The 25,746-nt window shown below is 39.6% G+C and overlaps 1 protein-coding gene across 3 annotated transcripts; it reads left to right on the top strand.

The window, feature by feature from the left end:
• Positions 1–1,877: 1,877 nt before the first annotated feature.
• Positions 1,878–20,138, top strand: cdhr1a (cadherin-related family member 1a). 3 transcript variants are annotated; one of them, XM_062463384.1, is made up of 17 exons: positions 1,878–2,054; positions 2,655–2,750; positions 3,523–3,668; positions 3,823–3,873; positions 4,047–4,136; positions 4,686–4,772; positions 5,412–5,528; positions 5,778–5,921; positions 6,635–6,713; positions 6,805–6,905; positions 7,334–7,537; positions 8,433–8,585; positions 8,702–8,866; positions 14,081–14,148; positions 16,782–17,010; positions 17,139–17,393; positions 18,879–20,138. In XM_062463384.1, exons 1-17 carry the CDS (start codon positions 1,976–1,978, stop codon positions 19,428–19,430), a joined length of 2,616 nt encoding a protein of 871 aa, XP_062319368.1. In that variant the 5' UTR covers positions 1,878–1,975; the 3' UTR covers positions 19,431–20,138. The 3 variants fall into 3 exon arrangements, with proteins under 3 accessions (XP_062319368.1, XP_062319367.1, XP_062319369.1); XM_062463383.1 differs by having other exon boundaries at positions 5,409–5,528; XM_062463385.1 differs by having other exon boundaries at positions 5,409–5,528; positions 17,978–19,013.
• The last annotated feature ends 5,608 nt before the right edge of the window (positions 20,139–25,746 follow it).

Here is a 25,746-nt window from a genome sequence, read left to right as displayed (position 1 = left end):
CCATGCTCCATGGCATTAGAATAAAACCTAATGCCATGGTTATGGCCACCGACATAGGAAGGTAACTTGACAGGTGAATTTGCATTGTTCCTCTGTTAATATTCTCCAGCTAATATTTGTGGACAGTTGTTCTAAGGTTTATTGAGGTAGACAATTTACTGTAGAAAAGTATACATTTTTCTATATTGAGGAGAAACTCACTCCACGAAAGGTATATAGAGTATACCTTTAGTAGGTCACATACAGTATATTTAATGTCACACAGATTATATTGTCGGTTTAATTTTGTACTGTATATATGAAAATGTACTGGAGAGGGTTTAATCGCGTGCAAATCCTTATGCACGCAATATATTTGTCGGCATCAAACAATTGCATTGCAGCTTAAATCCTTTCAGTTACTGATACATTACATCCTCACTAATGCAGCCCAGAGCGGTTTTCAGTTATTTTAGAAACTTGAATAATTGTCCTCAGCCATAAAATCTACACAGTACAGGGTGTGAGATTTATCAGACTCTTTTCAAAGACGCTTTACTTACATTATAATTGCTACATGTTGTCACATTGGCAGTTTAGTAGAAAGGGTTTGGGGGGCTGACTGTTGACATATCTTGTCATTGTATCGTGCCTGAAGTTAAGTCAGCATGGACATGTTTAGTCTGACAATCCCACTACAATCCCACACACAGTTCAGCATTACACTATCTAGTGAAAAAAACGTTTTTATTTGTGGTGGACTATATATCATTGAATCAAGCTACATTTACCTCAACAACCACAAGATCAAAAGGGAAATATTACACAACCAGTGTTTACAAGAGCACTTCAGAGTGGCAAATAGGATTATCACACAAGTAGATTAACATGCTATGCTTCCCAGAATACCATTGAGAAAATCTCCAGGAGACAATAACTTTGACGAAACGTCATCATAAAAATAAAGTGAAGAACGAAATGTAACAACCACTTCATTTAAATACTACAATGTTACTGGGATGGATACAATAATGACATCAAGACTTACATTAAATTTAAAAAATGTTGGGTTAATTTAATTTATTCTGACTTGTTGGTGAGAAGAGGTCATACACTGACCCCAGTCACTTGCAGCACATATACCAACACACCCTACAAGGAAAATTATAGTTTCAAATCATTGTGTATTGGATTATTTTTTACATGAAACAGTACTGCTTCTAGAGATGGAAAGTTAAATTGAGTGAATGTCTGTATTTGGGATTTCCAGCAGTTCTCTCTCTGTGCTTATATGGCAAATGAGAGGATTTCCATGTTGAATTCAGAGACCGAAACGTTTCACATTAACTCTTGCTGTTATACCCAAACAGATCATTCCCATCATGATCCTCTGTTGTGTTCAATCCTGTGTCAAGACTTTGTTTTCTTTTGTTTGTAGCAACAGAAGGTCATTTCTTACCGCTGTGATATTCGCTACAGAACATACAGCACAGTCAGGCTGAAATGTAAGGATAGAGATTTGTGACAGAGCTGTAAGCTCTGATATGAAGTAGAGGTCGTTAGGACCAGACCCTTCAGAGCAGGTTACATGGCTAGCTGATGTGTTTCTTTGATCTCCATCAAAGAAATCAGGCTGCAAGGGCAAAAAAATAATGAAAGAGTATTTTAATTTAAAATACATTATTCACATTTTAATAACATTTTATTAAGATGTTCATTCTTTAATCCACAGTCTCCATTACAGGATATCTGAGTTTTGTATCTCCATTATGTCAGGACAAACCCGTCCATTCTATGGAGAGTCCTTGGTGTAAATAGCCTGGTTGGAGGAAGAGGGGTCCATAAACTCCAGTCTCTCTCCCGAGTTAAATCGTGTCATTGGATTAGCTTGTGAGCATCTGCCTCAGTCATCTAGCAGTTGGACACGAACACCTTGAAAAGGACAGAGTTAGCATACTCTATAGATCTCCAAAGGCCATATTCATGGTGCACTTCCATGGCTTGGCTCTTTAGGATGAAGAATGTAAAGAAATTACATTTTCCACTGGTTCTTGTTTTAGCTTATCTCTGTTACGGTAAGTCTGTTTTTTTTGTGTCTTCTCATTTTACATGTCTAATTAGCTTTTGAACATTCTTGTTAATTACTAATGCTGCTCCATGTCGTTAGAAAATGTTTGAGATCATGCTTGCCCGCAAATATCACATTTAGTGCTCACATTCTTCTCCTGTTCAGATTTTAATGTATGTCTTTCTTTGCTTCTCCTGCTTACCTGCTCACATAGTTGCATGTGAGTTCAGACTTGGTGGTACTATATTTATTATAAAGAAGTTGTATTATATGATTTACTTCAAAGGCCTGAATGTGAACTTGGTTCATAGTGGACTTCATAGTACTACAAATTCAGTCATGATATGATTTCCGAGGTTAGAGATCACTAAATTCAGAATGTATTTTAAGAGTGTGGTTATTTTTGGTGTTGTTGACATAACCTCACCTGTAATCCTAGTCAAGGGGATAAAGAAAGCAAGGGCAGCTTGTGACTGTGTTCTGTGAGTGTAAGACCCACGCCTCGGCTAGTGTTGATATATTATGTTGTGTTTTGCAATATTCACAAAATGTCAATTGAGAATCTGAAGTGAATGGAGATATTCATTTGTGGTTCTGTCTCTTTTAGCACAAGGAGACTATGCCCCACATTTCTTTGACAATGGACCATATGGTGACAATGGAAACCTGGCTCTCTTCAGTCTGTCAGAAGACACACCAGTCGGTGAGAAACACTTCAGAAACGAGAAGGAGTAGAATCAACAAGTACACCGTTCATAAATAACATTTCAGATTGGTGGAGTTGATCTTTTCTGGCCTACTGTAGCTTTGTGGGTGCAGTCACGTTAGCAGCTCATTGGGAAGTTTAACCCTTGTGCTGCCTTCGGGTCACATGACCCAAAGGTTCATAACGAACCATCGTTGTGTTTACCCAATTTTACCCAATACAAAAACAAATAAAAATAATTTTCTTTTAACCTTCGCAATGTGGGGGGTCTGAGACAGCCCACCGGTTAAAAGAAAATGCTTCACTTTGTTTTTGTATGCGGTAAAGTTGTCGCAATACAACGGTGGGTCACAATGACTGATGGGTCAGAATGACCCGAAGATAACACAAGGGTTAAAACGTGAAGGTGTCACCTGTTAACGTGTGATCATACATACAGGCTTTAACAACATTCTCAACAGCTGTCTCTTTACACCTTCCATAAGATGAGGCCATACTGTATTATCTTATTACCCAAGATGCATAGTTGGTGCCACAAGGCTTTTGATACATTCACCCACATACAACAGCATACCATGAGTCTGCCTGTAGGTCATGTTATGATCAGGTTAGGCTGTAACTGGGCTCCCCTGTTGAACAAATAGTTAAGCTGGGTCAATTTAGGTTTGCATCAAGAACTGTCTCACCATGACTTTTCCACAATACGTAGTAGTGCTCTTGCTTGAAAAATGTTGAGTACCAGATGTTGAATCCATTTGTTATTGCTCAGGCACACAGATCTATGCTCTCAATGGCACTGACCCAGAAGGTCAAGAGGTGAGGTATGGTGTGGCATTTGAACCAGGATCTAAAGAGTTCTTCCGAGTAGACCCCAAGTCTGGCAACATTACTTTGGTGGAACCACTGGATAGAGAGGTAACCGACGATGGAATGCAGAAAGTGTAATTCTTTTACTTGAATTTTAAATCCCACTTCATTACTGTGATCAGTTTAATCATTCAGCAATGGCCTACAGTAGGTTAAAAGGGCTGATGAACATAATATAGTGTTTATTTTGTCTGTCACATAGAAACAAGATTCAATTGAAGTTTATGTCAGCATCACAGATGGCCGAAACAAGGTAGGCTATGTGTATGCGATAAGAGATCAACTAAATATAACAATGTAGTGTGCGGATACACAAATACAAATACAGGTGTAAATAACATCATATTTAGTCCTGCTGTATTCAGACAATAACAAGAATAGTAGCCTAATAAATATGATAATAAGCTTATTTTTCTATTGTTGTAGGTCACAGAAAAAGTCACAGTGTTTGTAATGGATGCCAACGATGAGAGACCAGAGTTTGAAAACATGCCTTCCATTGTAGATGTCCCAGAGGTGTGTAAACAAAGACCAGTAGAGATGACCATTCCAGGCTCTGTGACAACTCAGTAATTGGCTTACCAACAGTGGTCAACTGAGTTGTTATGTTTGTTGCTACGTAGGAAGGGTTGAATTATTTTTATTGCATGGGCTTATGGACAAATGTACTTTCAGAAGTGTTTTTAAATAGTTCTTGTTGAAGCTAATCAAAGTTTATAGCATTGCTTTATTGCTTTGACCACAAAAAGTGTACAAGCGTCCAACAATCAGGGAAACTTTTTCCACATAAATTGCAACTTTTAACGTTTTAAATTTTACACCATCAATCCTGCAGAAAGGCCATTATTGCTCCATCTATGCCACCTACTGATCTGACCTTTACTCCTAAATAGCACAATGAAGGTTTTTTTTTTACCTCATAGGACAATATTTATCTTAAGAAATAGGCCAAAATGTAGAAGGAGTATGAGAAACGTAAAGAAAAAAAAGGTATTTCAGAATGTGTCATCCCCTACACCCTGTCCTGATATCCATCTTGTTGATTCATCATGTGTCTTTCCCTAGACTACAGAGTCAGGTAACAGCATCTACAAAGTGAAGGCTGTGGACAGGGACACTGGCTCAGGAGGCTCTGTCACATACTACCTCCAGGTAACAACAGACAGGGTGCAGGCCAAATGTCCATTCTGACCCCAGCTCAGGGCCATGAGACCTTTTTGAGAAAAGCCTTTACAAAATGTTGTCCGGGCGCAAAGTTAATCTGGAAATGAGGAGGGAAAAAGACCTGAAAGTACTGGAAATGAGACTTGCATCATCATTCAGTGTGTCGTGTGTTTCTATATGCGTACACGCGTGTGTATGTGTGAGAGCAGTTATGGGGCAGGCGGATTAATTCACAATTACATTTGTGTGAGGTAGGCTACTGGAGGCTTAGAGGGCTGCTTTGGCATGGAGTGGTGGGGAATGTTAGTTTGCACTTTGGGCTATTAGGAACAGTGAACAGCTGGGCCACTGTGACACTGATGCACTGATAACATCTGGACACAAGATTTTACCTGCCTACCATGCTTTAGGCATACAGGCTCTTTATACCCCCCCCCCCCCATGTATTGAGATGCAAAGTAAATGTGTCCTAGTTCAGATATCAGAAGAGTGGTGTGTATACATATGTGTTCAAGAGATTGTCGGGGGCAGGGGCTTACGTGATAGGAAGGCTTTTTTTTCTTCATGTCCTTCATGACGTTCAAAAGAGCTTTTGAAACCAAATGCCTTTGTCTTGTTGTTTAGCAGAGCACTCAGGACAGTAAGTTCTCCATAGACAGACACAGCGGCGTCCTCCGCATCAAGCCTGGGGAGAGCCTGGACTATGAGCAGTCGCGGACCCACTTTGTCACAGTGGTGGCAAAGGTAAATGGAAATGACTGTACTCTCAATGATTTTCTTTACTATCTTAATCACTTTTTCCACTTTGCCAAACATGTATGTATATATCATCTATAAATAACCCAAAGGATAGCACCCAGCTAAAGCCCCACACAGGAAGGATGTGTCCTGGCTCGTTAGGACCTTGAGGAGCACTATTAAACACACCTTGCAGTTAACCCCTGCAACACTGAGTCAGATCCGAAGCCTAGACTTGTCTTTTTTCTATCTTAGGATGGTGGGGGGGATTTCAACGGCAAGGAGCAGGTGATGTCATCCTCTGCCACCCTGACCATCAACGTCATCGATATCCAGGACACACCGCCCGCCTTTGTGGGGACTCCATATTTCGGCTATGTCTACGAAGTGTCTTCACCGGTGAGTGTATCTGTTGTACTCAGTGACCCCGGAACATAGGAAGTTATCATGTTGCATGCCAGCGTCACTTTAAGATACCTCACTCATGTTGCTCTTGCATAGATGATAATTGTACAAAAAATACAGTTTGACCTTGGTTTGTTTCAACGGAACGTTATAGTTTAGATCCAGATCCAAATTTGACTTCAAACTTTCCTCATTTCAAAATATGCGACAGTAAGTGCATGTATTTTATTGCAGACTGATGCAAGTTTCTGGGTACTGAAGTTAGATGACATGTAATTGGCTGGAGTGCTGCTTGATCCCTTATCCTCATTTACTGGAGTGTCCTCTCTGCCAGCTAAAAGCCCACGATGATACTCAGATCAGTGCACAGATGTCATGTTGCATCTTCAGAGCATGAAACCGACAAAATGACTAGATCTGATTATGAGGCACAGAGTGTTGCAGCACACTCGAAAAGTATCCACTGAAGTTGGTGTCACACATTGCCATTTGCTAGGAGTAAGATCTCTACTATGTCTTGTGAGATATTTTATTAAACTGACATGAAACCTTAAATCCGGTGAGGTAACTGTTTTTTGCTTATGCCAGCTGTATTTACCCTAGCTACCCTAATGCTCCCAAAGCAGATTACCAATCCTGTTTTACCAATTACATTCATTTGTTTAATAGCTCTTATTCTCATAATAAAAGTTTAATTTTGTTCGCAGGGCTCAGAAATATACACTGTCCTTGCCAAGGATGGAGACGTGGGGAACCCAAACCCGATCCATTACTCCATAGAGAGTGGTAAGCGTGTCACATTATCCACATGGCTGCTGTGAGTTGGCCTTTTCTGGCCTATTGGTGTTTATAGACCCTTTCCTGGTGTGCTTTGCAGGTGCAGATGGGGTTTTTGGCATCAACAAAACCAGTGGGTGTATCCGCTTGCTAATTTACCCTGTCAATCTAAAGAGAGAGATATTCAACATCAAAGTCAAGGTGGGATTACATTCACACATCCATGAAGACCGGTAGAACCAGTAATGTGGACTAGTGTACCCATGATGTTTTGGACCAATTATTTCCTAGTTGCCAATTAACAAGCTTTCTGACCAGTTAAGCCTTAGCTTAGTCTTTGGATGTGGCTGGACTTTATGTTTTAACTTTTAGAAGGTTCAATCCGAGTAGTTTTGCCAACATTAGTATTTGAGTCTCCAACACTGCTGTTAGTCAGTACACATACTCCATCACTCTTAAGACAATCCTTGCAATGATCCCCAAAATATGTATTGTATACATGATAGACTTAGCTATGTGAATTTGAATGTATTTGTTATTACAGGAGATTTGAAAGTTCAATGTTTTTACCCCCATATCACAAAAGCTCATATTGCTTTGTTTCTCTCTATTTCCCTTTTTCTCACCAGGCCTCAGAGGTCAGCCCGGATATGGACTTTTTGGACTTTGGTTTAACCACGGTTGTGATTCGAGTTGTTGACCTCAACAACCATCCACCAACATTCTTTGGTGAAAATGGACCACAGAACATGTTTGAGATGACCATGTATGAGCACCCCCCTGAGGGAGAGATCCTTAGGGGTCTGAAGATCACCGTCAATGATTCTGATCAGGTGGGTCTAGCTTTCATTTCTGTGTGTCATAGACTTTCTACCAGTGTTTGGATGGTGTCAGAATTCTTATGGGGTACCCAAAGTCGATGGTGGGTGGGGAGGAGGGTGGGGAGGTGATTAGCACATAAGGACCCCCACCACCCACTTCACCCCCCAATCCTCGAGGTTCCTTAAATCTTATGAGGGATTTGACCCCTCCCCCCTAAAATCAAACACTACTATTCTAACTTCAAAATACTAAAAGAAAAAGTATACACAGATGCATTTAACCAATCTGTGCTCAAATGCAGTAAGAGATGCAACTGGACAGACAACTGAAGCTTACAAAATATCCTTATCGTAGTGTTGTTAGTACTTTCTAATATTATTATTGTATTTGAACAATTGAATGTAATGGTTGTACAACAAAAATAGCTTTTGGATCAAATAGGATCAAAAGAGCAGACACTGCCTGAGTGCCTGACCTACTGTCTGCACGGTGATATGAAAAAGTTTTTGTCTAAAATACTATTATTTACAACAATGCAAGATATTACAACAACTCTGTGAACCAACTAAGACAAACAGGTAGTCTTAGCAAGCCCTTTTGTCACATTATGTAAACCCCAATTATGGCTCCAATCCATATGACCAACAGTAAGGAATTGACCAACGGTCAATTCATGTATGTTTCCTCTACAATGTAATATTTACTGAATTTACTGATTCATCTGCAAAAATTCCATAACAAAAGACCAGTGATGAGTCTCACTCAAAATGTAAGTGTATCCATGTAATTCAAGGTATACAAGATTCATTACTGTGCACAGTTCAGCAGGCCGAAACAGCTTGTTCTTCTACATCAGCTTCTATTAGCGTTAACTTTAAAAAGAGGGTTTTGGTTTGTGTCCCACAGGGGGCTAACGCTAAGTTCAACCTGAGACTGATTGGCCCGGGGCGAATGCTACGAGTGGTTCCTCAGACAGTACTCAACGAGGCACAGGTCACCATCCTGGTAGAGGACTCTGCTGCTATGGACTACGAGAAACACCAGTTCCTGACCTACAAGGTCAGTATGTGAGACTCTCTGGTCTCTTTCATGTTAGGCACATTTTATACACGAATCAAACCAAGATGTAAAGGAGCAGTTTTGTTTTTTATTCGCATTATCTCTTTACCCCATAGCTCCTTGCTGTGGAGATTGATACCCCTGAGAGGTTCAGTGCCACTGCAGACATTGTCATTCATCTCCTCGACTCAAATGACAATGCTCCAAAGTTCTCCTCTGACTACTACATCGCCCGAATTCCCGAAAACTCCCCAGGTGGTTCCAATGTGGTGGCAGTGACGGTGAGCTTACATGTGCATATTCATCCCCACTAAAAATACATCCCAAAGCCAAAGCACGTCATTCACTCTAGGCTAAGAGTTATGGTGATTTTAACAAAATACTTATGTGAGCCATTAATTCCCTAAATGTCGATTTTTTGGGGGGTTGGGATAATATGTAAAAAAAAACATGTAGATAAGAGCTAAAGGCAGTAAGCTGCCAGATGGCTATCACTTTCATTTTGTTGTGTAACTCCAAATCCCCCCCACCCCCCTCCATTTTTTCTTCGTTGCACATGTTGCAGCAATACAGAAATGTTTGCCCCTGAGGGCACAATGTTACATCCAATCCAGTGCCAATATGTATAATATTGGCACTGTTAACAGTGGTGGAAAAACTATAGGATGTAAGAAATACAAACACTTTATAATAAGTCAGCGCTTTTTGGCATTTACAAAGTGTTAACTACTAGTTAGTTAATCCTTTATAAAACATTTTGAAACATTAACAATACATTATTAAATAGTTAATAAGCTTATTATTAAACACTATGTTGATCATTAATAAACACTGTTAAAAATTATGGATTTTATTCATAATACAATTCATAAGGTGTTTGCTAACTGCATTATCATACTCTATAGACAGCTTGTTAATATAGTTGCAAACCAGTCGTTTAAAAGGTGTTAATGGTACATGAGCTGGTATAGAAAGCATTAGCAAATGGTGAACAAACCATTACATTACCTTTATAAAGCATGAGTAAATAACTAACAACATATTTACTTATGTCTTTAATTAATGTATGCCAAGTCGAATAGGCCTATATGATGTACACTAATGCTTTGCAGATATCTTAAGAACTATTTTATAAAAACTTACTAATGATGCAACTTCTGATTAGTAATGCAAGTTATAAAGCATTTACTAACTGTTAGTTAAGGCTTTTGCGTTACCTAATCTAAAGTGTGAACTATCTATGCCTTATTAAACATTTATAGAAAGACTATAGATGTTGTTTTTGTTTTTTAGAAGAAATAGCTGTTAATTTATTTACCTGGGTAATAAAATAGTATTTTATTTCCATTGAGAAGCAATACAGTATAATTGGTATAAAGGTTGGTTACCCAAAACTGTATTTTATTTTCCAAAAATTGCTGTAATACTGCAAATGTTTACTCCTCCACAGGTCTTCAAACGCCTTTGAAAGCAGAGATTTGTTAAAACGTTTCGAGACCGTAGGTCAAGGTTTACAAACAAATCGTTTTAACAAATCGAGGCGACAAAACGTTTGCTGACCTGTCGAAGAGTAAACATTAGGTTTCTTATATACTACAACAATACGTGGGAACATCCCAAATCAAACACGGCGAATCTGGAGCAGATGCCATCTTGTCAGAGCAATCAGATGCTCTTGTACTGGTGATGTCACTACATCTCCAAGGCAACATAACAACTCTTTTGAGAATGTCTTCTGGACCAATAAGAACAGCATATTGGTTCAATTATTTATTATATGGCAACGACTTATATATATATCTATGGCAACGACAGTACGAGCGTTCTGATTGGCTAATGGGTAGTCATGCCAGCCGCGTATTGACCTCATCGTCGGTCTGCGGTCTGATACGTATTCTTATTGCCCTTCGCTGATGTCATCTTCAAAATGAGCGAGGTCGAGGAGTTTTACTATCCAGATGAAAATTAAGACATCAACAGCGACGAGGAAATCCTTAACTTTCTAAAAGAGCAGAAAAGTGTGAACACAGATAGATAAACGACAAGCGCAACCAAACCTAGCAATCTGCCTAGATTGCTAACACCTGAAACACACCGTGAGAAGACTTGAGTAGAGCTGAACAAAACAACATGTTTTAAATGAAAAGAGCTAAAAATGCCATATAATAAACAACGTACTAACCTCGACCGTTCGGTCATGCCGGGAAATATCAAACTTCGGCTTTGCCGTATCAATCTCGCTATCGCTCGGTCGATACGTTAAAACCTCAGTTTGATATTTCCCGGCATGACCTCGCTGTCACTCTCGGTTAGTAGAGCTAATAGTTAGTAAGACACATTAATACATGCCTGTCGTTACTTCAATAAAATAGTAATTTTGTGTATCACATTGTGTTGTGTCTGTTTCCTTTTGAGAAACGTATGTTCAGCCTTTGTGAATGTGAGGTTCGAGAATGGACAAGAATACCTTAATAAATAACTTATAAATGTTTAATAAGGCATAGATAGTTCACACTTTAGATTAGGTCACGCGAAAGCCTTAACTAACAGTTAGTAAATGCGTTATAACTTGCATTACTAATCAGAAGTTGCATCATTAGTAAGTCTCTAAAGACATAAGTAAATATGTTGTTAGTTATTTACTCATGCTTTATAAAGGTAATGTAAATGGTTTGTTCACCATTTGCTAATGCTTTCTATACCAGCTCATGTACCATTAACATCTTTTAAAGGAGACATGACATGCTGTTTTTGGATGCTTTTATATAGGCCTTAGTGGTCCCCTAATACTGTATCAGAAGTCTCTTTCCCGAAATTCAGCCTTGGTGCAGAATTACAGCCACTACTAGCAGTCCCACAAGGAGCTTTCCTCAGAACGCGCTGTTTTGGTGCCTGTAGCTTTAAATGCTAATGGCGGAGGGGCGGCACAATGCGCTAATGTTTACAATGGTTGTATCGCAATGGCTGTAGCCCCGTTACTGTAAGATACCTCGAATTTGCCCATTCTCATCTGATAACCCGGGGTACACACTCAGTCATTTCAATGAGGGAAAAGGCGGATATCGCGCGCGCCATACCACCACCAGCAGAACGGTTATCCAAATAACAAAGAAGTGTACAACACTCAATTTACAGCATGTGTATTCACACACATACTTGATGCTATCTACCTTTCCATTAGCGACAGTAACTCAGCTGTTAGCTGCAGAGCTAATGTTACAGCCACATTCTAAGGGTAGCAAGCTAGGTAACCATATACAGTAAAGCTACAAAATGATATAGGGTTAACTAGTTAACTTACTTGTCCGAGGTTAGTAGCTGGACGAAGGAGAGTTAGTACTGATCCAGAATTTAATTTCAGCAAGGCCAGTTTTGTATTAGCTCAAGTTGAGGAAACAGTCGTGGCTGAAGTGTTTGGCGCAGACATACAAAACAAATGCGCAACAGAAGTTGTAGGCGCATTTCCAGAGAAAATACAATTAAGATACTGGGTCTTCAGAGGCTCGGATGAAGGAATTGTAAAAAGATTTTGTTTTCCTTTGTACATCCAAACTGAGCAAATGTAATGCTTCGTTTGCAAGCCATGATGTCTCTCGAGGATAAAAACACTTGCACGGTCGTAGCTCAGTTTCTTATGGGTGGGCCAGATTCTCTGGGCGGGCAAAGCAGAGAGAGGGGAGGTAACCTTCCTCCTTGTGACGTAACAAAGAGGAGATTTTCAAACAGAGCAATTGAGCTTTCATTTTCTGAAAGGCGGAGAACACCACCCAGGGCTTGGTTTACACCGATCGAAAATTCTAGCCATTGGGGGACCAAAGGCAGGCTAGGGAAACTCATATTAATGTTAAATAACCTCCTAAAGTGAAGTTTTCATGTCATGTCACCTTTAAACTACTGGTTTGCAACTATATTAACAAGCTGTCTATAAAGTATGATAATGCAGTTATCAGACACCTTATGAATTGTATTATGAATAAAATCCATATTTTTTAACAGTGTTTATTAATGCTCAACATAGTGTTTAATAATAAGCTTATTAACTATTTAATAATGTATTGTTAATGTTTCAAAATGTTTTATAAAGGATTAACTAACTATTAGTTAACACTTTGTAAATGCCAAAAAGCGCTGACTTATTATAAAGTGTTACCAATTATATTCGTAAAAGTATACATTCCCCCTCCATGCATTCAATTTCATGCATGGATTGCAATTACAAATAAAATTCAATTTTTTAAAATAAAATGTGTTATTATAAGTTATCACAAGAAATCTTGTATGTTCTGTTGCACCACAGACCCATGAATGGAGAATACGGTGTTCATCTTTAAAATCAGCACAGAGTGCTTAGCGCAAGAGGGTTAAGGCAGATTATGCCAGGATACTGGGGGGTGGACATGGGCATTCTTTGGGGCTGTTCTTGCACGTTTCGGCAGGTCCGTTGTTAGACTAAGAGGAAAGGTACTGCTGGTGTATTGTGTAATCCTATAGTGTAATCAAAAGATGGGTAATTATGTACAGATTAAGATAACCTAAATTCACAAGGCTAAGATGGAAGTTAGCAGACGTAAAAAATATAGGATATATGGAGACGCTCAACAACCCCAACATATTGCTAAATCTAGAAGCGTATATGTAGGCTACTGTATGCATAATATATTTCAAGCATACTCTTCTTCTGTCGATTGTGAAACTTATAGTTGATCATGTACAAAACCACCACTAAATGTTATGTTATTAGTCTTGAACTGATTCGATTTATGTAATATATGTGCCTGAATAATGAAAAATTATAGTTGTATCCCATAGGCGCTATAGGCTTGGCCTCTGAGTTGAGCCAGAATGGGCAGGGTTGAGTCAGAAAGCCTCTTGTTATTTTAAGATTGCCTTATTATTGTTTTAGTTGAATACATGTTTTGAGCAAAGCTTGCTTACTATGTGCTTTTCTGTTTATAACTTTGTAATATAAAATAATCCTGTGCTGAGCCAGTATGCAACACCTTCATGCAATGGAAACCCTATGTATTTGAAAGCCATATTGCTCTATAAATAAATGTGCTTGGTTGAGTGTTGTAATGCACCGCTCTTCCTCCCAACACCTCCCCCCAATACACCCTTAACTTTCGACTTCCACCCCTTGGCATATTTTGGGGACAAACGCACCTTAGGTGGCATGCAAAACATAAAATGCTCAAAGCCTGACTCATATGACAGCAGCGCCAGACAAGTGGGAGCAAAATTTTGCCCAGATGTTAAATCCGGCCAATACAGGGACGCCTCACAGGCTCACCACCGTGATCCCAGGCAGTTTCAATCAAATGAAAGAGCAGACTGGGAGACAGGCAGGTGACCTTGGACTCAGAAAGACACTGTATAGACAAACATAGGACAGACAGATGAGCCGATGCTGCATGTTAATTTCAATAATCAAATGAATCATTCATTCATTCTTACAGTTTTAATTATGCTTCATACTTCTCTCATCTTCTTCTTAGGCGACAGATCCCGACTCTGGGCTCTGGGGAGAGGTCAAATACTCCATCTACGGTTCAGGGGCAGACCTGTAAGTAACTGCTAGTACTGAATTATTCTTCAATCCCCTGCTCCTACCTACCCTTCTCTTCCTTCAGTCTGCCTGCTCAGCGCTACTATTTCTGTCTGTACCTCTTTCACTCTCTCTCTCTCCCCCTCCTTCTCTTGCTTTGTCCAGTCAGTTGGCCACGGGAAGTGATTATGTGATAGAGGAGCTAGGGAGTCAGCAGAGAATACCAGCTGGTTGGCGTCCAGCAGACCAGAATAAACCCCTACTAAAAACCACAATCACTTATGCAACATTATTTGTGCCCTCATGCACATACTGTTTATCTGGGAAAAAAAGCAGGGCCGAAAATGGCACCACAGTGTTTTGGAGAATGAACGTTAACCAGGGATCAGATCTATTTTATGCCGTAATAGAGTTCACCTTAGTGCAGAGCTGTCTGGTCCTGGAGAGCTACTGTACTTTGTTTTTCCTCTGACCCCAGTTGTAACTAACCTGATTCATCTTATTAATAAAGGAATTATTAGAATCAGGTGCACAATAGGGTGGGAGTAAACAACTTCCCACCTTAAGAAATTCTTACTTTATTCTTTTTGTTGATACAATTCTTATTTTATGAACTTTTAAGTCATAAATGCCCCTAATATTGCTAATGTTTTACTAACACCCACCATAAAAGTCACAAGACACACCTGTAACTGCTTAGTCAAAATAAAACAAGTATACTTTGGGTTCACTTTGTGGCCCATCCAAATTCATTCAGAGTGAGGTCTGGCAGATATGCTATCTGTGGATAAGCACCAAAGCACACTACCTCCCTGTAAGCTGCAAATAAATATGGCAGCATTAGACAGCCAAGGGAAAACTCCCTTTTCCAAGTTGAACTTAAATTCTGGCTCTCATAAACTTGCTTAAGCATTGTAGTCCTTTGGAGGATTTCCTGGTATTTTCTTTCAATTCTTTTTTATTAAGATTTCAAATGGATTGAGCCCAGTAATGTCTAAAAAATCCTCAGACTGAGTCATGCAACTTCGGGGAAAATGGGTTCACATATTTGTCATTCCTCTTCTTTTAGTCAGTAACTCTTTGTGTTTAACATTCCAAATACACAGTAAGCGCTCTGAAAAGACAGTTTATGTACACATGGCTGTGCTTGTTTTATGCTTCAGCCCAGCAACAACACAGTTTAGCAACTCACAACCAAGTCCGAGTAAATTAGGTCCAAGTCCAACCATGACCAAGTATGAAAAAATATTCACTTTATTCAGTCATACAGCTGTGAAATCCATCCCATTGTGCTAAAGGTGAACCCTGTCACTATGTTAGTGAGAGTGGTGCTGTGTAAGAACAGGTTTAGAAATGTCAGTTTCTTATAGCCTATTATAACGGAACTTTTGACCAATGTAGTACCTTGTAGAGGGTTTGGTGGGGATTTAGAGAATTTGGGGATCTTGTTTGCTTATCTAGAGCATGGCATTTGAAATTAGAAAATAATGCATGGCATTTGAATGTCTAAAATAATGCTAGTGCAAGGTTTACAAGTCATTCATATATTTAGGGTCAATCTACTAAATATATATTTACAATGTTTACACAGTTAACTACTTACATATTTGTGTTACACACTTATTATATGGTTACGATAATCTACCTCTGTGGTTTCCTTACATTTACTTTAGTTTAAGTCCTGCTAACGTTTGATTGGTTGATTAGCAGCATATGAGCAAGAGAGGAGGAAGTGTTGTTGTGGTGGGACTGATGAAGTGTTGAGTAAAGTAAAGTTCCGTTATAAGAAAGTTATCTGTCTCCATCTGGCTGTCTCTTCTTATTCAGAGTGATCCAACCACCATATACCGAACCCACACGTTACACTGGTCTGCAAAAAGGGTTAATAAGTGGTTGTCATCAGACCAATACTATGATCTAATCTCAGACACTTTTTCAGCATTCAACGTTCACTACTGTATCGTATTGTCCCCTGCTGTACATCTATGGCTGTAATCCTCTAATGGGATTGGAGGAAGAAATAGACTGTTCTCCATTGATGTGCAACTAATTACCTCTTAATGGGACAAATTGACAGAACTGTTGACTTACCAGTAGGCCCAGTTACTAACATCAAGTGAAAAACATGTTATGTTTCAACTGTTTACAATTACTTTGGAAGCTGTAATATGTATTGTGTAATATTCCTTCATTTTGTTGAAAGTGGTAAAGGACGGATAGGGATTTTGCTACTATCCTTAACCTTCAAGCTGAGGATAAAGGAGAGAGTGAGAGTTCAGAGAGTGAAACGTTTAGAGAGAGTTCACAGAGTTGGATTTGACCATGCTGTGCAAATACATAAAGAATCTGTGCTTCCACTTAAAGACATCAGAGATAATTATGGTTTAATCTATAATTATTTTCCCCATACCCTAAGCTAGTTTGAGAAGACTTGTACCTCCACATATTTGCTTCTTTAAATATCTATGCTCTATATGAACCCCAGTTCTTCAACATAACATTCTCCATTTCCTTTGGCTTTAACCTCATGATATCACAGGACTATAATGCATTGACAAATTAAAATTCAGTAGTGTAATAAATAATAGGCAGATACACATTACGGTACTACATAGACAAAATTAAAAACAAAAGAGAAATGTGTTTTATAGGTTCCTGATCCAGCCTGCATCTGGTATCATCTACACTCAGCCATGGGCCAATCTGGATGCTGAGGTCAAGTCCAAGTACAACTTCTACGTCAAGGCCGAAGACACAGAGGGTAAATACAGCCTGGCTGAGGTGTTTGTCACCGTGCTGGACCTAAACGACCACTCGCCAGAGTTCAATGATAAATTTCTGGAGAAGACCATGGTCATTGGAGCACCAGTGAAAATAGAGGTTTGTTTTTCCATCTGGGTCATGAGTCATGAGCCAAACTTTGATTTAATGAATTTACTTTGGCTATATCTTAAATGCTACCCCAAATAATATGTGTGTACTACTGTATTCTTGAATGACCATTGCAGGCTGTGGATGACGATGCAGAGGAACCCAACAATGTCATTGAATACTCCATAATGAAGGCTGACCCAGATAACATCTTTGACATCAATGCTGACACGGGTGAGATCAAGCTCAAGTCCTACATCAAGTCCATGGATATTGTCCAGAACATCACCAAGCAGAAGGACTGCACCTGGTCTGTAGTGGTCCAGGCACGCGACCGGGGTTCACCATCCTTTAGCACCACCACCGTGGTCAAGATAGACATCACAGAGGCGGTAAGTGTGTAGTAATTGCATTGCACAGAATGTTCAAAACCCTTCCAAAATGCAATACCCACCATTTAAAATAGACAAATCTAATATCAGATATTTACTAGTAGAATATTTTCAATGAAAGGAGCTGTCTTCTGAATTTTGATTGGATAAAAAAAACTGAGGATAAAATTAATTATCCAAATTATGATTATAATAATTGTCTAATTATAAATATATGTTATGTAATGTAACCTTTTTAATTACGCAGGCTAACATTTAAAATCAACTCCATTTCAATAAAATCCACCAAAACAGATACATTTATGCCTGAAGCTTTGAGCATTAGAAACATGTTAGATCAGATTCCCTGTAATGGTGTCCCTTGCTAGTTTTTACCCTTCAGTCCTTATGGTTTGTAGGTCATGACTTTGGTATGCTGATTTTGGCTGCAGTCATGTGTGATCATTATGGGTCAGAATCGCTCACTAAAGAAGTTCCACACAGTACTGAACCCTAGATTTCACTGACTGTCTTTAACATAGAGTAGCAGACATCACAGCCCTAAATGATCAAATCTCATCTAAATGCCCATATTGTGTTTGCAGATCAGATCCAGATTTATCACGTACTTCATGAGCCTAAAGAAGCGTCCCGGGGCTGTGTTTGGGATTTGTTTGAGCTTTGTCAGCCTCGCCATTTCAGTGACAGTCTTCATTTCAACACTTATTTACTGGAGCTCTGTGAAAAAGTCTCGTATCCAGCCTCAGGGCAAGATCAGAAAGATTATACGGAGGCCCATGCCATAGATGAAGTTTGCCTTGAAATCATCCAGAACTCCTGTTTTCTTCACTTTGGGATACGACTAAGACACTGACTGTATTGTTTTTTTTTTGTAAAGACACCTAACTCCATGTGGTTGTACTAGGATCGGATATGTGTCTGTAAAAGAGTACAGGAGCACAAAAGAAACTTGTGTTTGCATCTTTTTAGGATTATTTTCTTACCTAGGCGCACAACAATCTGTTTTCTGTACCCACAATATGATGTTCCGTTTTTCAAATCAAACCAATAAAATATCCATGGAAAACGCATGGACATGAAATGGCATTTCATGGCATTTCATATGCAAATGCAACACTGCATGGTTTCATGCCCCTTCAACCCTTCTGATCTTGTCTTGATTGACCTTTCTATTAACAGACAAAAACAAACTATGGTAGTAGGCTGACAGATTTTGTCCCATAACATCATAAGCAGGATTTAGTGGTATTGTACATATGCATACAGTGATTGCTCACTGCACACTGTAGTAGTTGAAGCATAGCTGCGGACTTATCTGGGGTTCCCTAGTAATGCAACCGTCCTGCCATTAGCTCGGGTGTCAATGGCCAAATGATAACACATGCAGTACTTCACAAATGACAATAAATAGGGGTTAGTAACTGTTTACAGAAGTCTCGTGATTTCAGTCCCATGGACGTGACTTCTTTCTGTGCTCTTTTACAGACTCAACTCAGGGGGGGGCCTTTGGCGTCCTTTTTAATGCGTAGTAGAGACAAGCCATTGCAAATCCTAGGCGTAATCGCTGGTTTTATTAGTATCATGGTAATTGTCACAGTCTTCATCTCCACCGCAATGTTCTTGCGCAACAAAAAGTCAAACAGGATCCTGCCCAACCGGCGCATTCGGAGGCGACCTCGACACCGGCAGCCCTGGACTTTCAAGAACCCCTTTAAGAAACCGGATAACCCCGGAGAGAAGTTTGTTGTGGAAGAGCCAGAGCTTGAAGAGGTGGATAACATTAACTGTAACAACAACTTGGTGGACTACCACTACCGCCCACCAGCTCCTGTCCCGTCTGCCCCCGCACTGCCCCCTCCCGGCTACGGCTACTCCAGGCCAGGGGACAGGCAATGGATGGTTCCCACTGTGTCTGGCACAGTGACTGCCAAGCCTAAGAGTAAATCCTTCAGGGACAGAGAAAACTGTGTGAACGTTGCGCTGGTGTCGGAGCTCAAAATGAGACTGGAACAGAAGAGGATGCAAAACCGCTACTAGGAGTGTGTGTGTGTTTGCATGTGTTAGTGGAGGTTTATGTGTGTATGGGAATGTGTGTATCCATTAAAGATAGGATAAACTCATCATGATTATTTTATAGAGGCTTTACAATGTATAATTGTATAAGGGCGAACTCACCTCATGTCTCCTTTCTTTCTAAGCTATTTGTGTGATGTTCAATGCATACATATTTATATTGTTCGATATATTTTGTATTTGTTTCAGTATATGCTGATGTAAAATTCTGGACTGATGAAGCCTACATCGATTTGTTGATAGTTGTTTACAGTCCTCCCTGGACCTCAGGTCCTTTGTAGGTCATGGGGATGAGGCAATGGACAAGATCTTACAGTGCCAGGTTGCTATTTGGTCTTGATCCAAGCTCCTTACAGGGGCTTTAATGTCTAAAGAGATCATCCAAGGGAGGTGGACTCAACTGATCACCTGATGAAGACATCTAATCCAACTACTTTGGTGTAAAGCAACATGCATTCATCCCAAACACTTGACACATTGGAAATCATTCCAAATGAATCATGCTTGAGGTCACTTGATGTCTGTAATGTAACTGCCATTGGCCACAACGTGTCTCATTGTATTTCATGTGTTTATGTGTTTCTGTTACAGACTGGAAATATAGACATACAGATGTCAATGTTTCCAAACTCTTATGTTTTACCACAAACAAATACCTAACAAAGTAAATAAAAAAACTCACTTCAGTTGTCTTTGGGCATTTTTTTCCAAACGTGTTTATTAACTTATTATCTCTGTTCTATTTATAAATAACACAGAGTGTTCACACTAGATAATAATGGCCATTGTCGTTCATTGAACTTGAATGCACTGATATTAAGTTGTTTTCGACTAAGCAAAATGTGACTAAAACCTGTTAAGGGACAAGGGAAGCTGTTTACTATCTTGTGGCCCAAGGCTTAGTCAAGATGGACACCTTGCAGATCATTTTCTGCGTCCTCCTCTTCCCCCTGCTGGACAGGAGAAGATGGAATTCCCACACAACCAGATAGAACATCAAAGTCGGATGGGCTTGAATGCTATTCTTTGTTGTACATACTGATTTTATACCAAAGTTTATACTTAAAATACTGGTCAAATGTAAAGCTTCTTGTTGCAGTCTCTCACGGGCCCATAAGAACGTATTTTATTATATATTTTATTTCATGAGTGAAATGCCCCACAATTAAGTATGGCCAATACAATTACAGTTTTTCACAATTGTTAACACACGTTTCTCAAAACAATAACGGCTTTCTCAAAACTGCACACACAAAACTGAAAACCTCACACACAAAATGCTAAACCTGACACTCCCTTTGCAAGATGACTCTTTGCCATCAAATCTCTTACCTGTTCACAAAATGCAACTTGTGTTCTCATTTGGTACACACAGCCATATTTTCAAATGACACACACATACCATTCATAACAGTACACACCATAAGCATTTGCTGCACACTACCAAGCATTCACAGCACACAGTAGTGCAAAATTGAAAACACAATTCTAGAAATGGAACACACCATATGAATGACTCTGGGGAATGAGCCATTTCAACTTTTGTAAAATGTCTCAGTGTAGGCCTAATTTTTTCAAACATAAAACAGCACACATACTATGCGGCAAAAAAAGTTTTATTTCTGAACAGTACAGTACTGTCAACAGGCCTGCTCAACCCATTGCAGCACACAAAGTGATGTTCCCATCACGCTAGCCGGGGACCTCAACAATGGCGTGCTGGCCAATTACATTTCTGCCCCGGCGCCTCCTCTTCACCAGGTTGAATCCAACCTCATCAATGAATATGTATTCAGATAGCTCATTAGCTGTGTCATGCTCCTGGATCCGCTGGAACAGACAGCATGGTAATGCAAGTTATAGTATGGACACAGATGGGTCAACACAGTGGGCTACAGTGAGACACTGTAGAAAAGGAACTATTGGATTACAGGTACAATACATGCATGTGTCAGTGCTGAATGTATGGGACTTACAAGCACAAACGCTTGCCGTAACTCCTTGATGTGGTCTGTGTTTCAGTCGAATAGGACCCTGTACACTTGTTTCATCCGCATGGCATTCCTGGGGCATTCCATTCCCCCATGTTTCTGAATGTGGCATGGTCAGCCAGGATCCTGGTTTGTATCTGTCGGAGTGTTGTTTTCACGAACCATTTTCACAATGTCAGTCTCCTGTTCGGCTGTGAAAGTGCATGTTCTTCCTCCACGGTGTGGTTCTCTTTCAGTCCTGCAAAATACAAATACAGTGAGCACACTGTATTCTATTGATATGCAGTATTTCAGTACACAAGGCAAATATAATTCATACCTGTTCTCCATTCTAAAGGTTCTAATGATGGCAGCAACTGTGAAGCGGCTGAGATTTTGTTGGACCCTCTGGCCAGCCTCCCTCATGCTCAAACCATGGTTGAGCACATGGTCAACCATGGTGGCCCGAATTTCATTAAAGATCTCTTTCTTCTTTCTCCTCCTCCTCTTTCTCTTCTCCTCTTCCTCCTCCTCCTCATCCTCCTTCTTGTCGTCCTCCTCCTTATCCTCCTCCTTGTCATCCTCTCCCTCCTCCTTGTCCTCTTCCTTGTCCTCTTCCTTGTCCTCTTCATTGTCCTCTTCATTGTCATCTTCCTTGTCCTCCTCCTCTCACTCTTACCCCTCTCCTTCTCTGGTTGTTGATATGTTGTTCACCAAACCAAACAGAGGCTCAAGGCCCTTTTTGTGCTGCAGTCCTGATCGCAAATTGCTCACCAGACCTGAGTGTTTAGAGATTTGAATATTTGTGTGTTGTAGGTTGATGCTTTGAGACTTTACTTGAGAAGTGTGTGCAACAACTGAACATTGTGTGTAGTGTTTTGACAACAAGGTGATGTGTAATTGACATCAGTGTGTAAACAAGGAAAGTCAGAGTCTAATGCAGATAAGGGAGTGTGAAGTAGTGCCAAATTGGGTCGAGCAATTGGTACATGAAGTTAAGGTTGTGAAAATTGTGCCAAATTTGTGCTTTTTGTGTGTTAACAATTGTGAAAACCTGTAAACATATTATACTGCATTTGGTGGATGTGTTGTACCACAGTAAAAGGTAATAAATGGAGTCAGGTGGCTGAGCGGTTAGAGAATTGGGCTAGTAATCAGAAGGTCACTGGTTAGATTACCGGCCGTGCCAAATTACGTTCACTTCACCCTACTTGCCTCGGGGGAATGTCCCTGTACTTACTGTAAGTCGCTCTGGATAAGAGTGTCTGCTAAATGACTAAATGTAATGCAGGATAAAGATACAGGTAAATAATTTTCATTTTAAGACATGGCCCCTTACAGTGTATCCAAATCCAATGTAGAGAAATTATACTTTACTACCATTCAGTATAGGATATTTGCCAGTTCAATATGATGTCTTCCATGGAGTGAAATTCATTGTAGATCTGTGCAGTATACTATTTGATACCCAAGGGAATAGTGTACATTTTGCATGCACTACTCATTTCATGGTGTAAGACCTTGTTTGCTCAGTGGTCAGATTTGTCATCAGACATTAGTTACTGTTCATAACCTCTTTACAGTTTTTCTCAATTGCTAAAACACTAAAACCCATTGGCTGAACAAAGTTCTCAGTTGCCTGAACTCATGTAGCTAATTGTGCCTGTCTGTTGTCAATACCTCAAACCATTTCACATGGTAAAACACAATTTGCAGATCTCACTTAGACTGTTCAGCAAAACTCTAAACACATTCTCATTTTTAAAACACATTCTGCACTCTAATGCACATGTCATCCATACTGGTAAACACAAATGGCAACAATCAAATACAAATAGAGAAAACATGTCATTGACTAAACACAACCACTCAAAATTGATTTCACTTGTTTCAAATGAAGTGACACAACCAATATAAGCCAGTTCAGACAGCAAACAGGTTGTTGAAGGTGGGAAAATATTGCTTGTGATGTCGACAAAGTGCTCTGGCCTAACCCAGCCCAAAAACAAGAAGAAGCACATTGATCACATGTTTACTTCTTTGATTTTTGTCCCTTTTAGTATTGTATACTGTAGTACAGTGCATTGTAGGCTGTATACTGTACAATGAACAAATTGTATGGCCCTAAACATTGTGCTTTACATTTGTTACAGTAACAGTACTGACTGCTCAATAGATTTTGACTGGTTGCAGGTTCATATCAACAAAGAACAAGAGTGAGTTGTGAGTAGTGAGATGCAGGGTACAGTACTGTATAGGGGTACAAGGAGGAGAAAGAACGAAATAATTGCAAAGAGCAAAGCAGAGTAGTAATTTCTGATCAATTTTGAGCTACTATGATAAAACATGTTTTTGTTCATCAAAAGACAATGACGGATAAATATGAAATTTGTTTTGAGATGACGTACTTCTCCCTGAGAACTATATGTTTTGAACAATGTGTTTTCTATTTTTTGGTGTATTGTTTACTGACTGCTTAATAGTGTATATAATTTTGATCACTTTGTTTATGATTTGAGAGCAGTGTTTGATTTTGAGCACAGGTAAATCTGTTTTGAGGCGAAAGTTTCATTTTGCAGAGAGAGAGAGAGAGAGAGAGAGAGAGAGAGAGAGAGAGAGAGAGAGAGAGAGAGAGAGAGAGAGAGAGAGAGGGAGAGAGAGAGAGAGAGAGATAGAGAGAGAGAGCAAAAAGGGGGGTAGACATGTTAGAGGCCAGTTTGTAAAAAATTACAACTTCTACATGATAGTCTTCAATTGACCTCAAAGGGATTGTCTTGTAGTAATATCAAAATATCTACTGTACATGTATTACTGTAACAGCAATTAGTTCACATTTGAAAACAGAATTTTGAACAACATTAAACATTTTATGATTACTATTCACTGAACAAGCATGCTTGTTCTTCTGACACTAATTCAGGTGATCAACATCAGATGCAGTTAAACCAGACATTTTCTAATCAGGCAAATAAATTCACTGCTCGGAGGTTTGAGCAGTATTCATCTTCCTCTCTCTCTATTTTTTTCTCCCATTTGAATTGGTATCATCTTCTATGTTTTGAGGATTTCAAGACTTTAGAAAGTTGTACAGTACAGTATGTTGTATGTCTTTAGAGATTTAGAGATACAGAATAACTGGGTTTTTAGCTACTACACAGGAATTCTGTCATTTTAAGTGTTGACATATTTTCTCTATCCATCCTCTCTCTCTCCCTCTCTCTCCCTCTCTCTCTCTCTCTCTCTCTCTCTCTCTCTCTCTCTCTCTCTCTCTCTCTCTCTCTCTCTCTCTCTCTCTCTCTCTCTCTCTCTCTCTCTCTCTCTCACTCTCTCTCTATCTCTTTCTGTTCAGTGATGAATGCTTTTAGTCAGCCGGACTAAAATGATACGAGGAGCAGCCCAAATTACTATGCATTATACCATGTAAGAGGCAACCAGGATTACTGGACGGTTTGACAGAGGATTACTTAGTTGCAAAGTGCATTGATGCACCAGGATAAAAGAAAGCCAGGCACAAAAAAAAAATATTCATAAATATTTATTCCGTCGTTTGCTTGAAACTGGTCACTTGAGGTCACAGGGATATTGGTATAACACCACATGACGTTTGGGCACAACTGAATCTCTGATGCAACTCTCAGTCGAAAGGTTTACTTTTTTTTTAACTCTTTTTACTTAACTTTCTTCATTGTGGAAACAAGTCTACAATGTCACACAGACCAAGCTCTTTTTATCTCCTGAGTTATGTAAATGAACAGGATGATTAAATATCAGAGTTACATCCATTTATGATTAAAGTAAATGATTTATTTATGATTCAATCAAACTATAAAAACAGACTGCATCGTTGAAGCCAATTGTCGAGTGTTATCTTCACTCCAGTAATGTTTTGAAAAACGGTCATAATCTTACTACAAGACCCTCGTTTCCAGAAAAGGAAAGACAGCACATTGTCTGTCCCTGCCATTTATTTGAGCTTGACAGCTACCAATCTCAGCTAGGTTGTTCCAAAGCCTGATCTTAATTCAATGGGGCGGAGACCAAGCAGAAATGAACTGATCTCGCGAAAAGGGCAGGGCAGAGTAAGAGAAGGGCAGCCAGTGTGATTTGAAAGGGAAAGGCAGGCATTAGAGAGAATGCTGTGTTTGGGTATTATGTCAAATGAACAATGCCATTGGTCACCACATATCCCCAGAGCCATCTGCTTGTGGCAGCACAGTTAATGTCATGTGAGACGCAAGGCTGCTGACAGTCTCTGTAGCTTGTAGGCCTGGGGGGGAGGGGAAGGGTATACATTATTGCACATCCTATAC

The sequence above is a fragment of the Osmerus eperlanus genome, chromosome 6 (genome assembly GCF_963692335.1).
Source record: "Osmerus eperlanus chromosome 6, fOsmEpe2.1, whole genome shotgun sequence".
Classification (NCBI taxonomy): Eukaryota; Metazoa; Chordata; class Actinopteri; order Osmeriformes; family Osmeridae; genus Osmerus; species Osmerus eperlanus.
Note: the sequence above shows the minus strand (reverse complement) of the source record. Positions and strands in the feature narration are given on the sequence as shown.

What these genes read in the sequence shown, in the direction of transcription:
- cdhr1a (XM_062463383.1), top strand. Translation starts at nt 1,976, where the DNA reads ATGGCTTGGCTCTTTAGGATGAAGAATGTAAAGAAATTACATTTTCCA. An exon ending in TATTCAACATCAAAGTCAAG is followed by an intron (nt 6,906 to 7,333) that starts GTGGGATTACAT and finishes TTTTCTCACCAG; the next exon opens with GCCTCAGAGGTCAGCCCGGA. An exon ending in AGATAGACATCACAGAGGCG is followed by an intron (nt 17,394 to 18,878) that starts GTAAGTGTGTAG and finishes GCTCTTTTACAG; the next exon opens with ACTCAACTCAGGGGGGGGCC.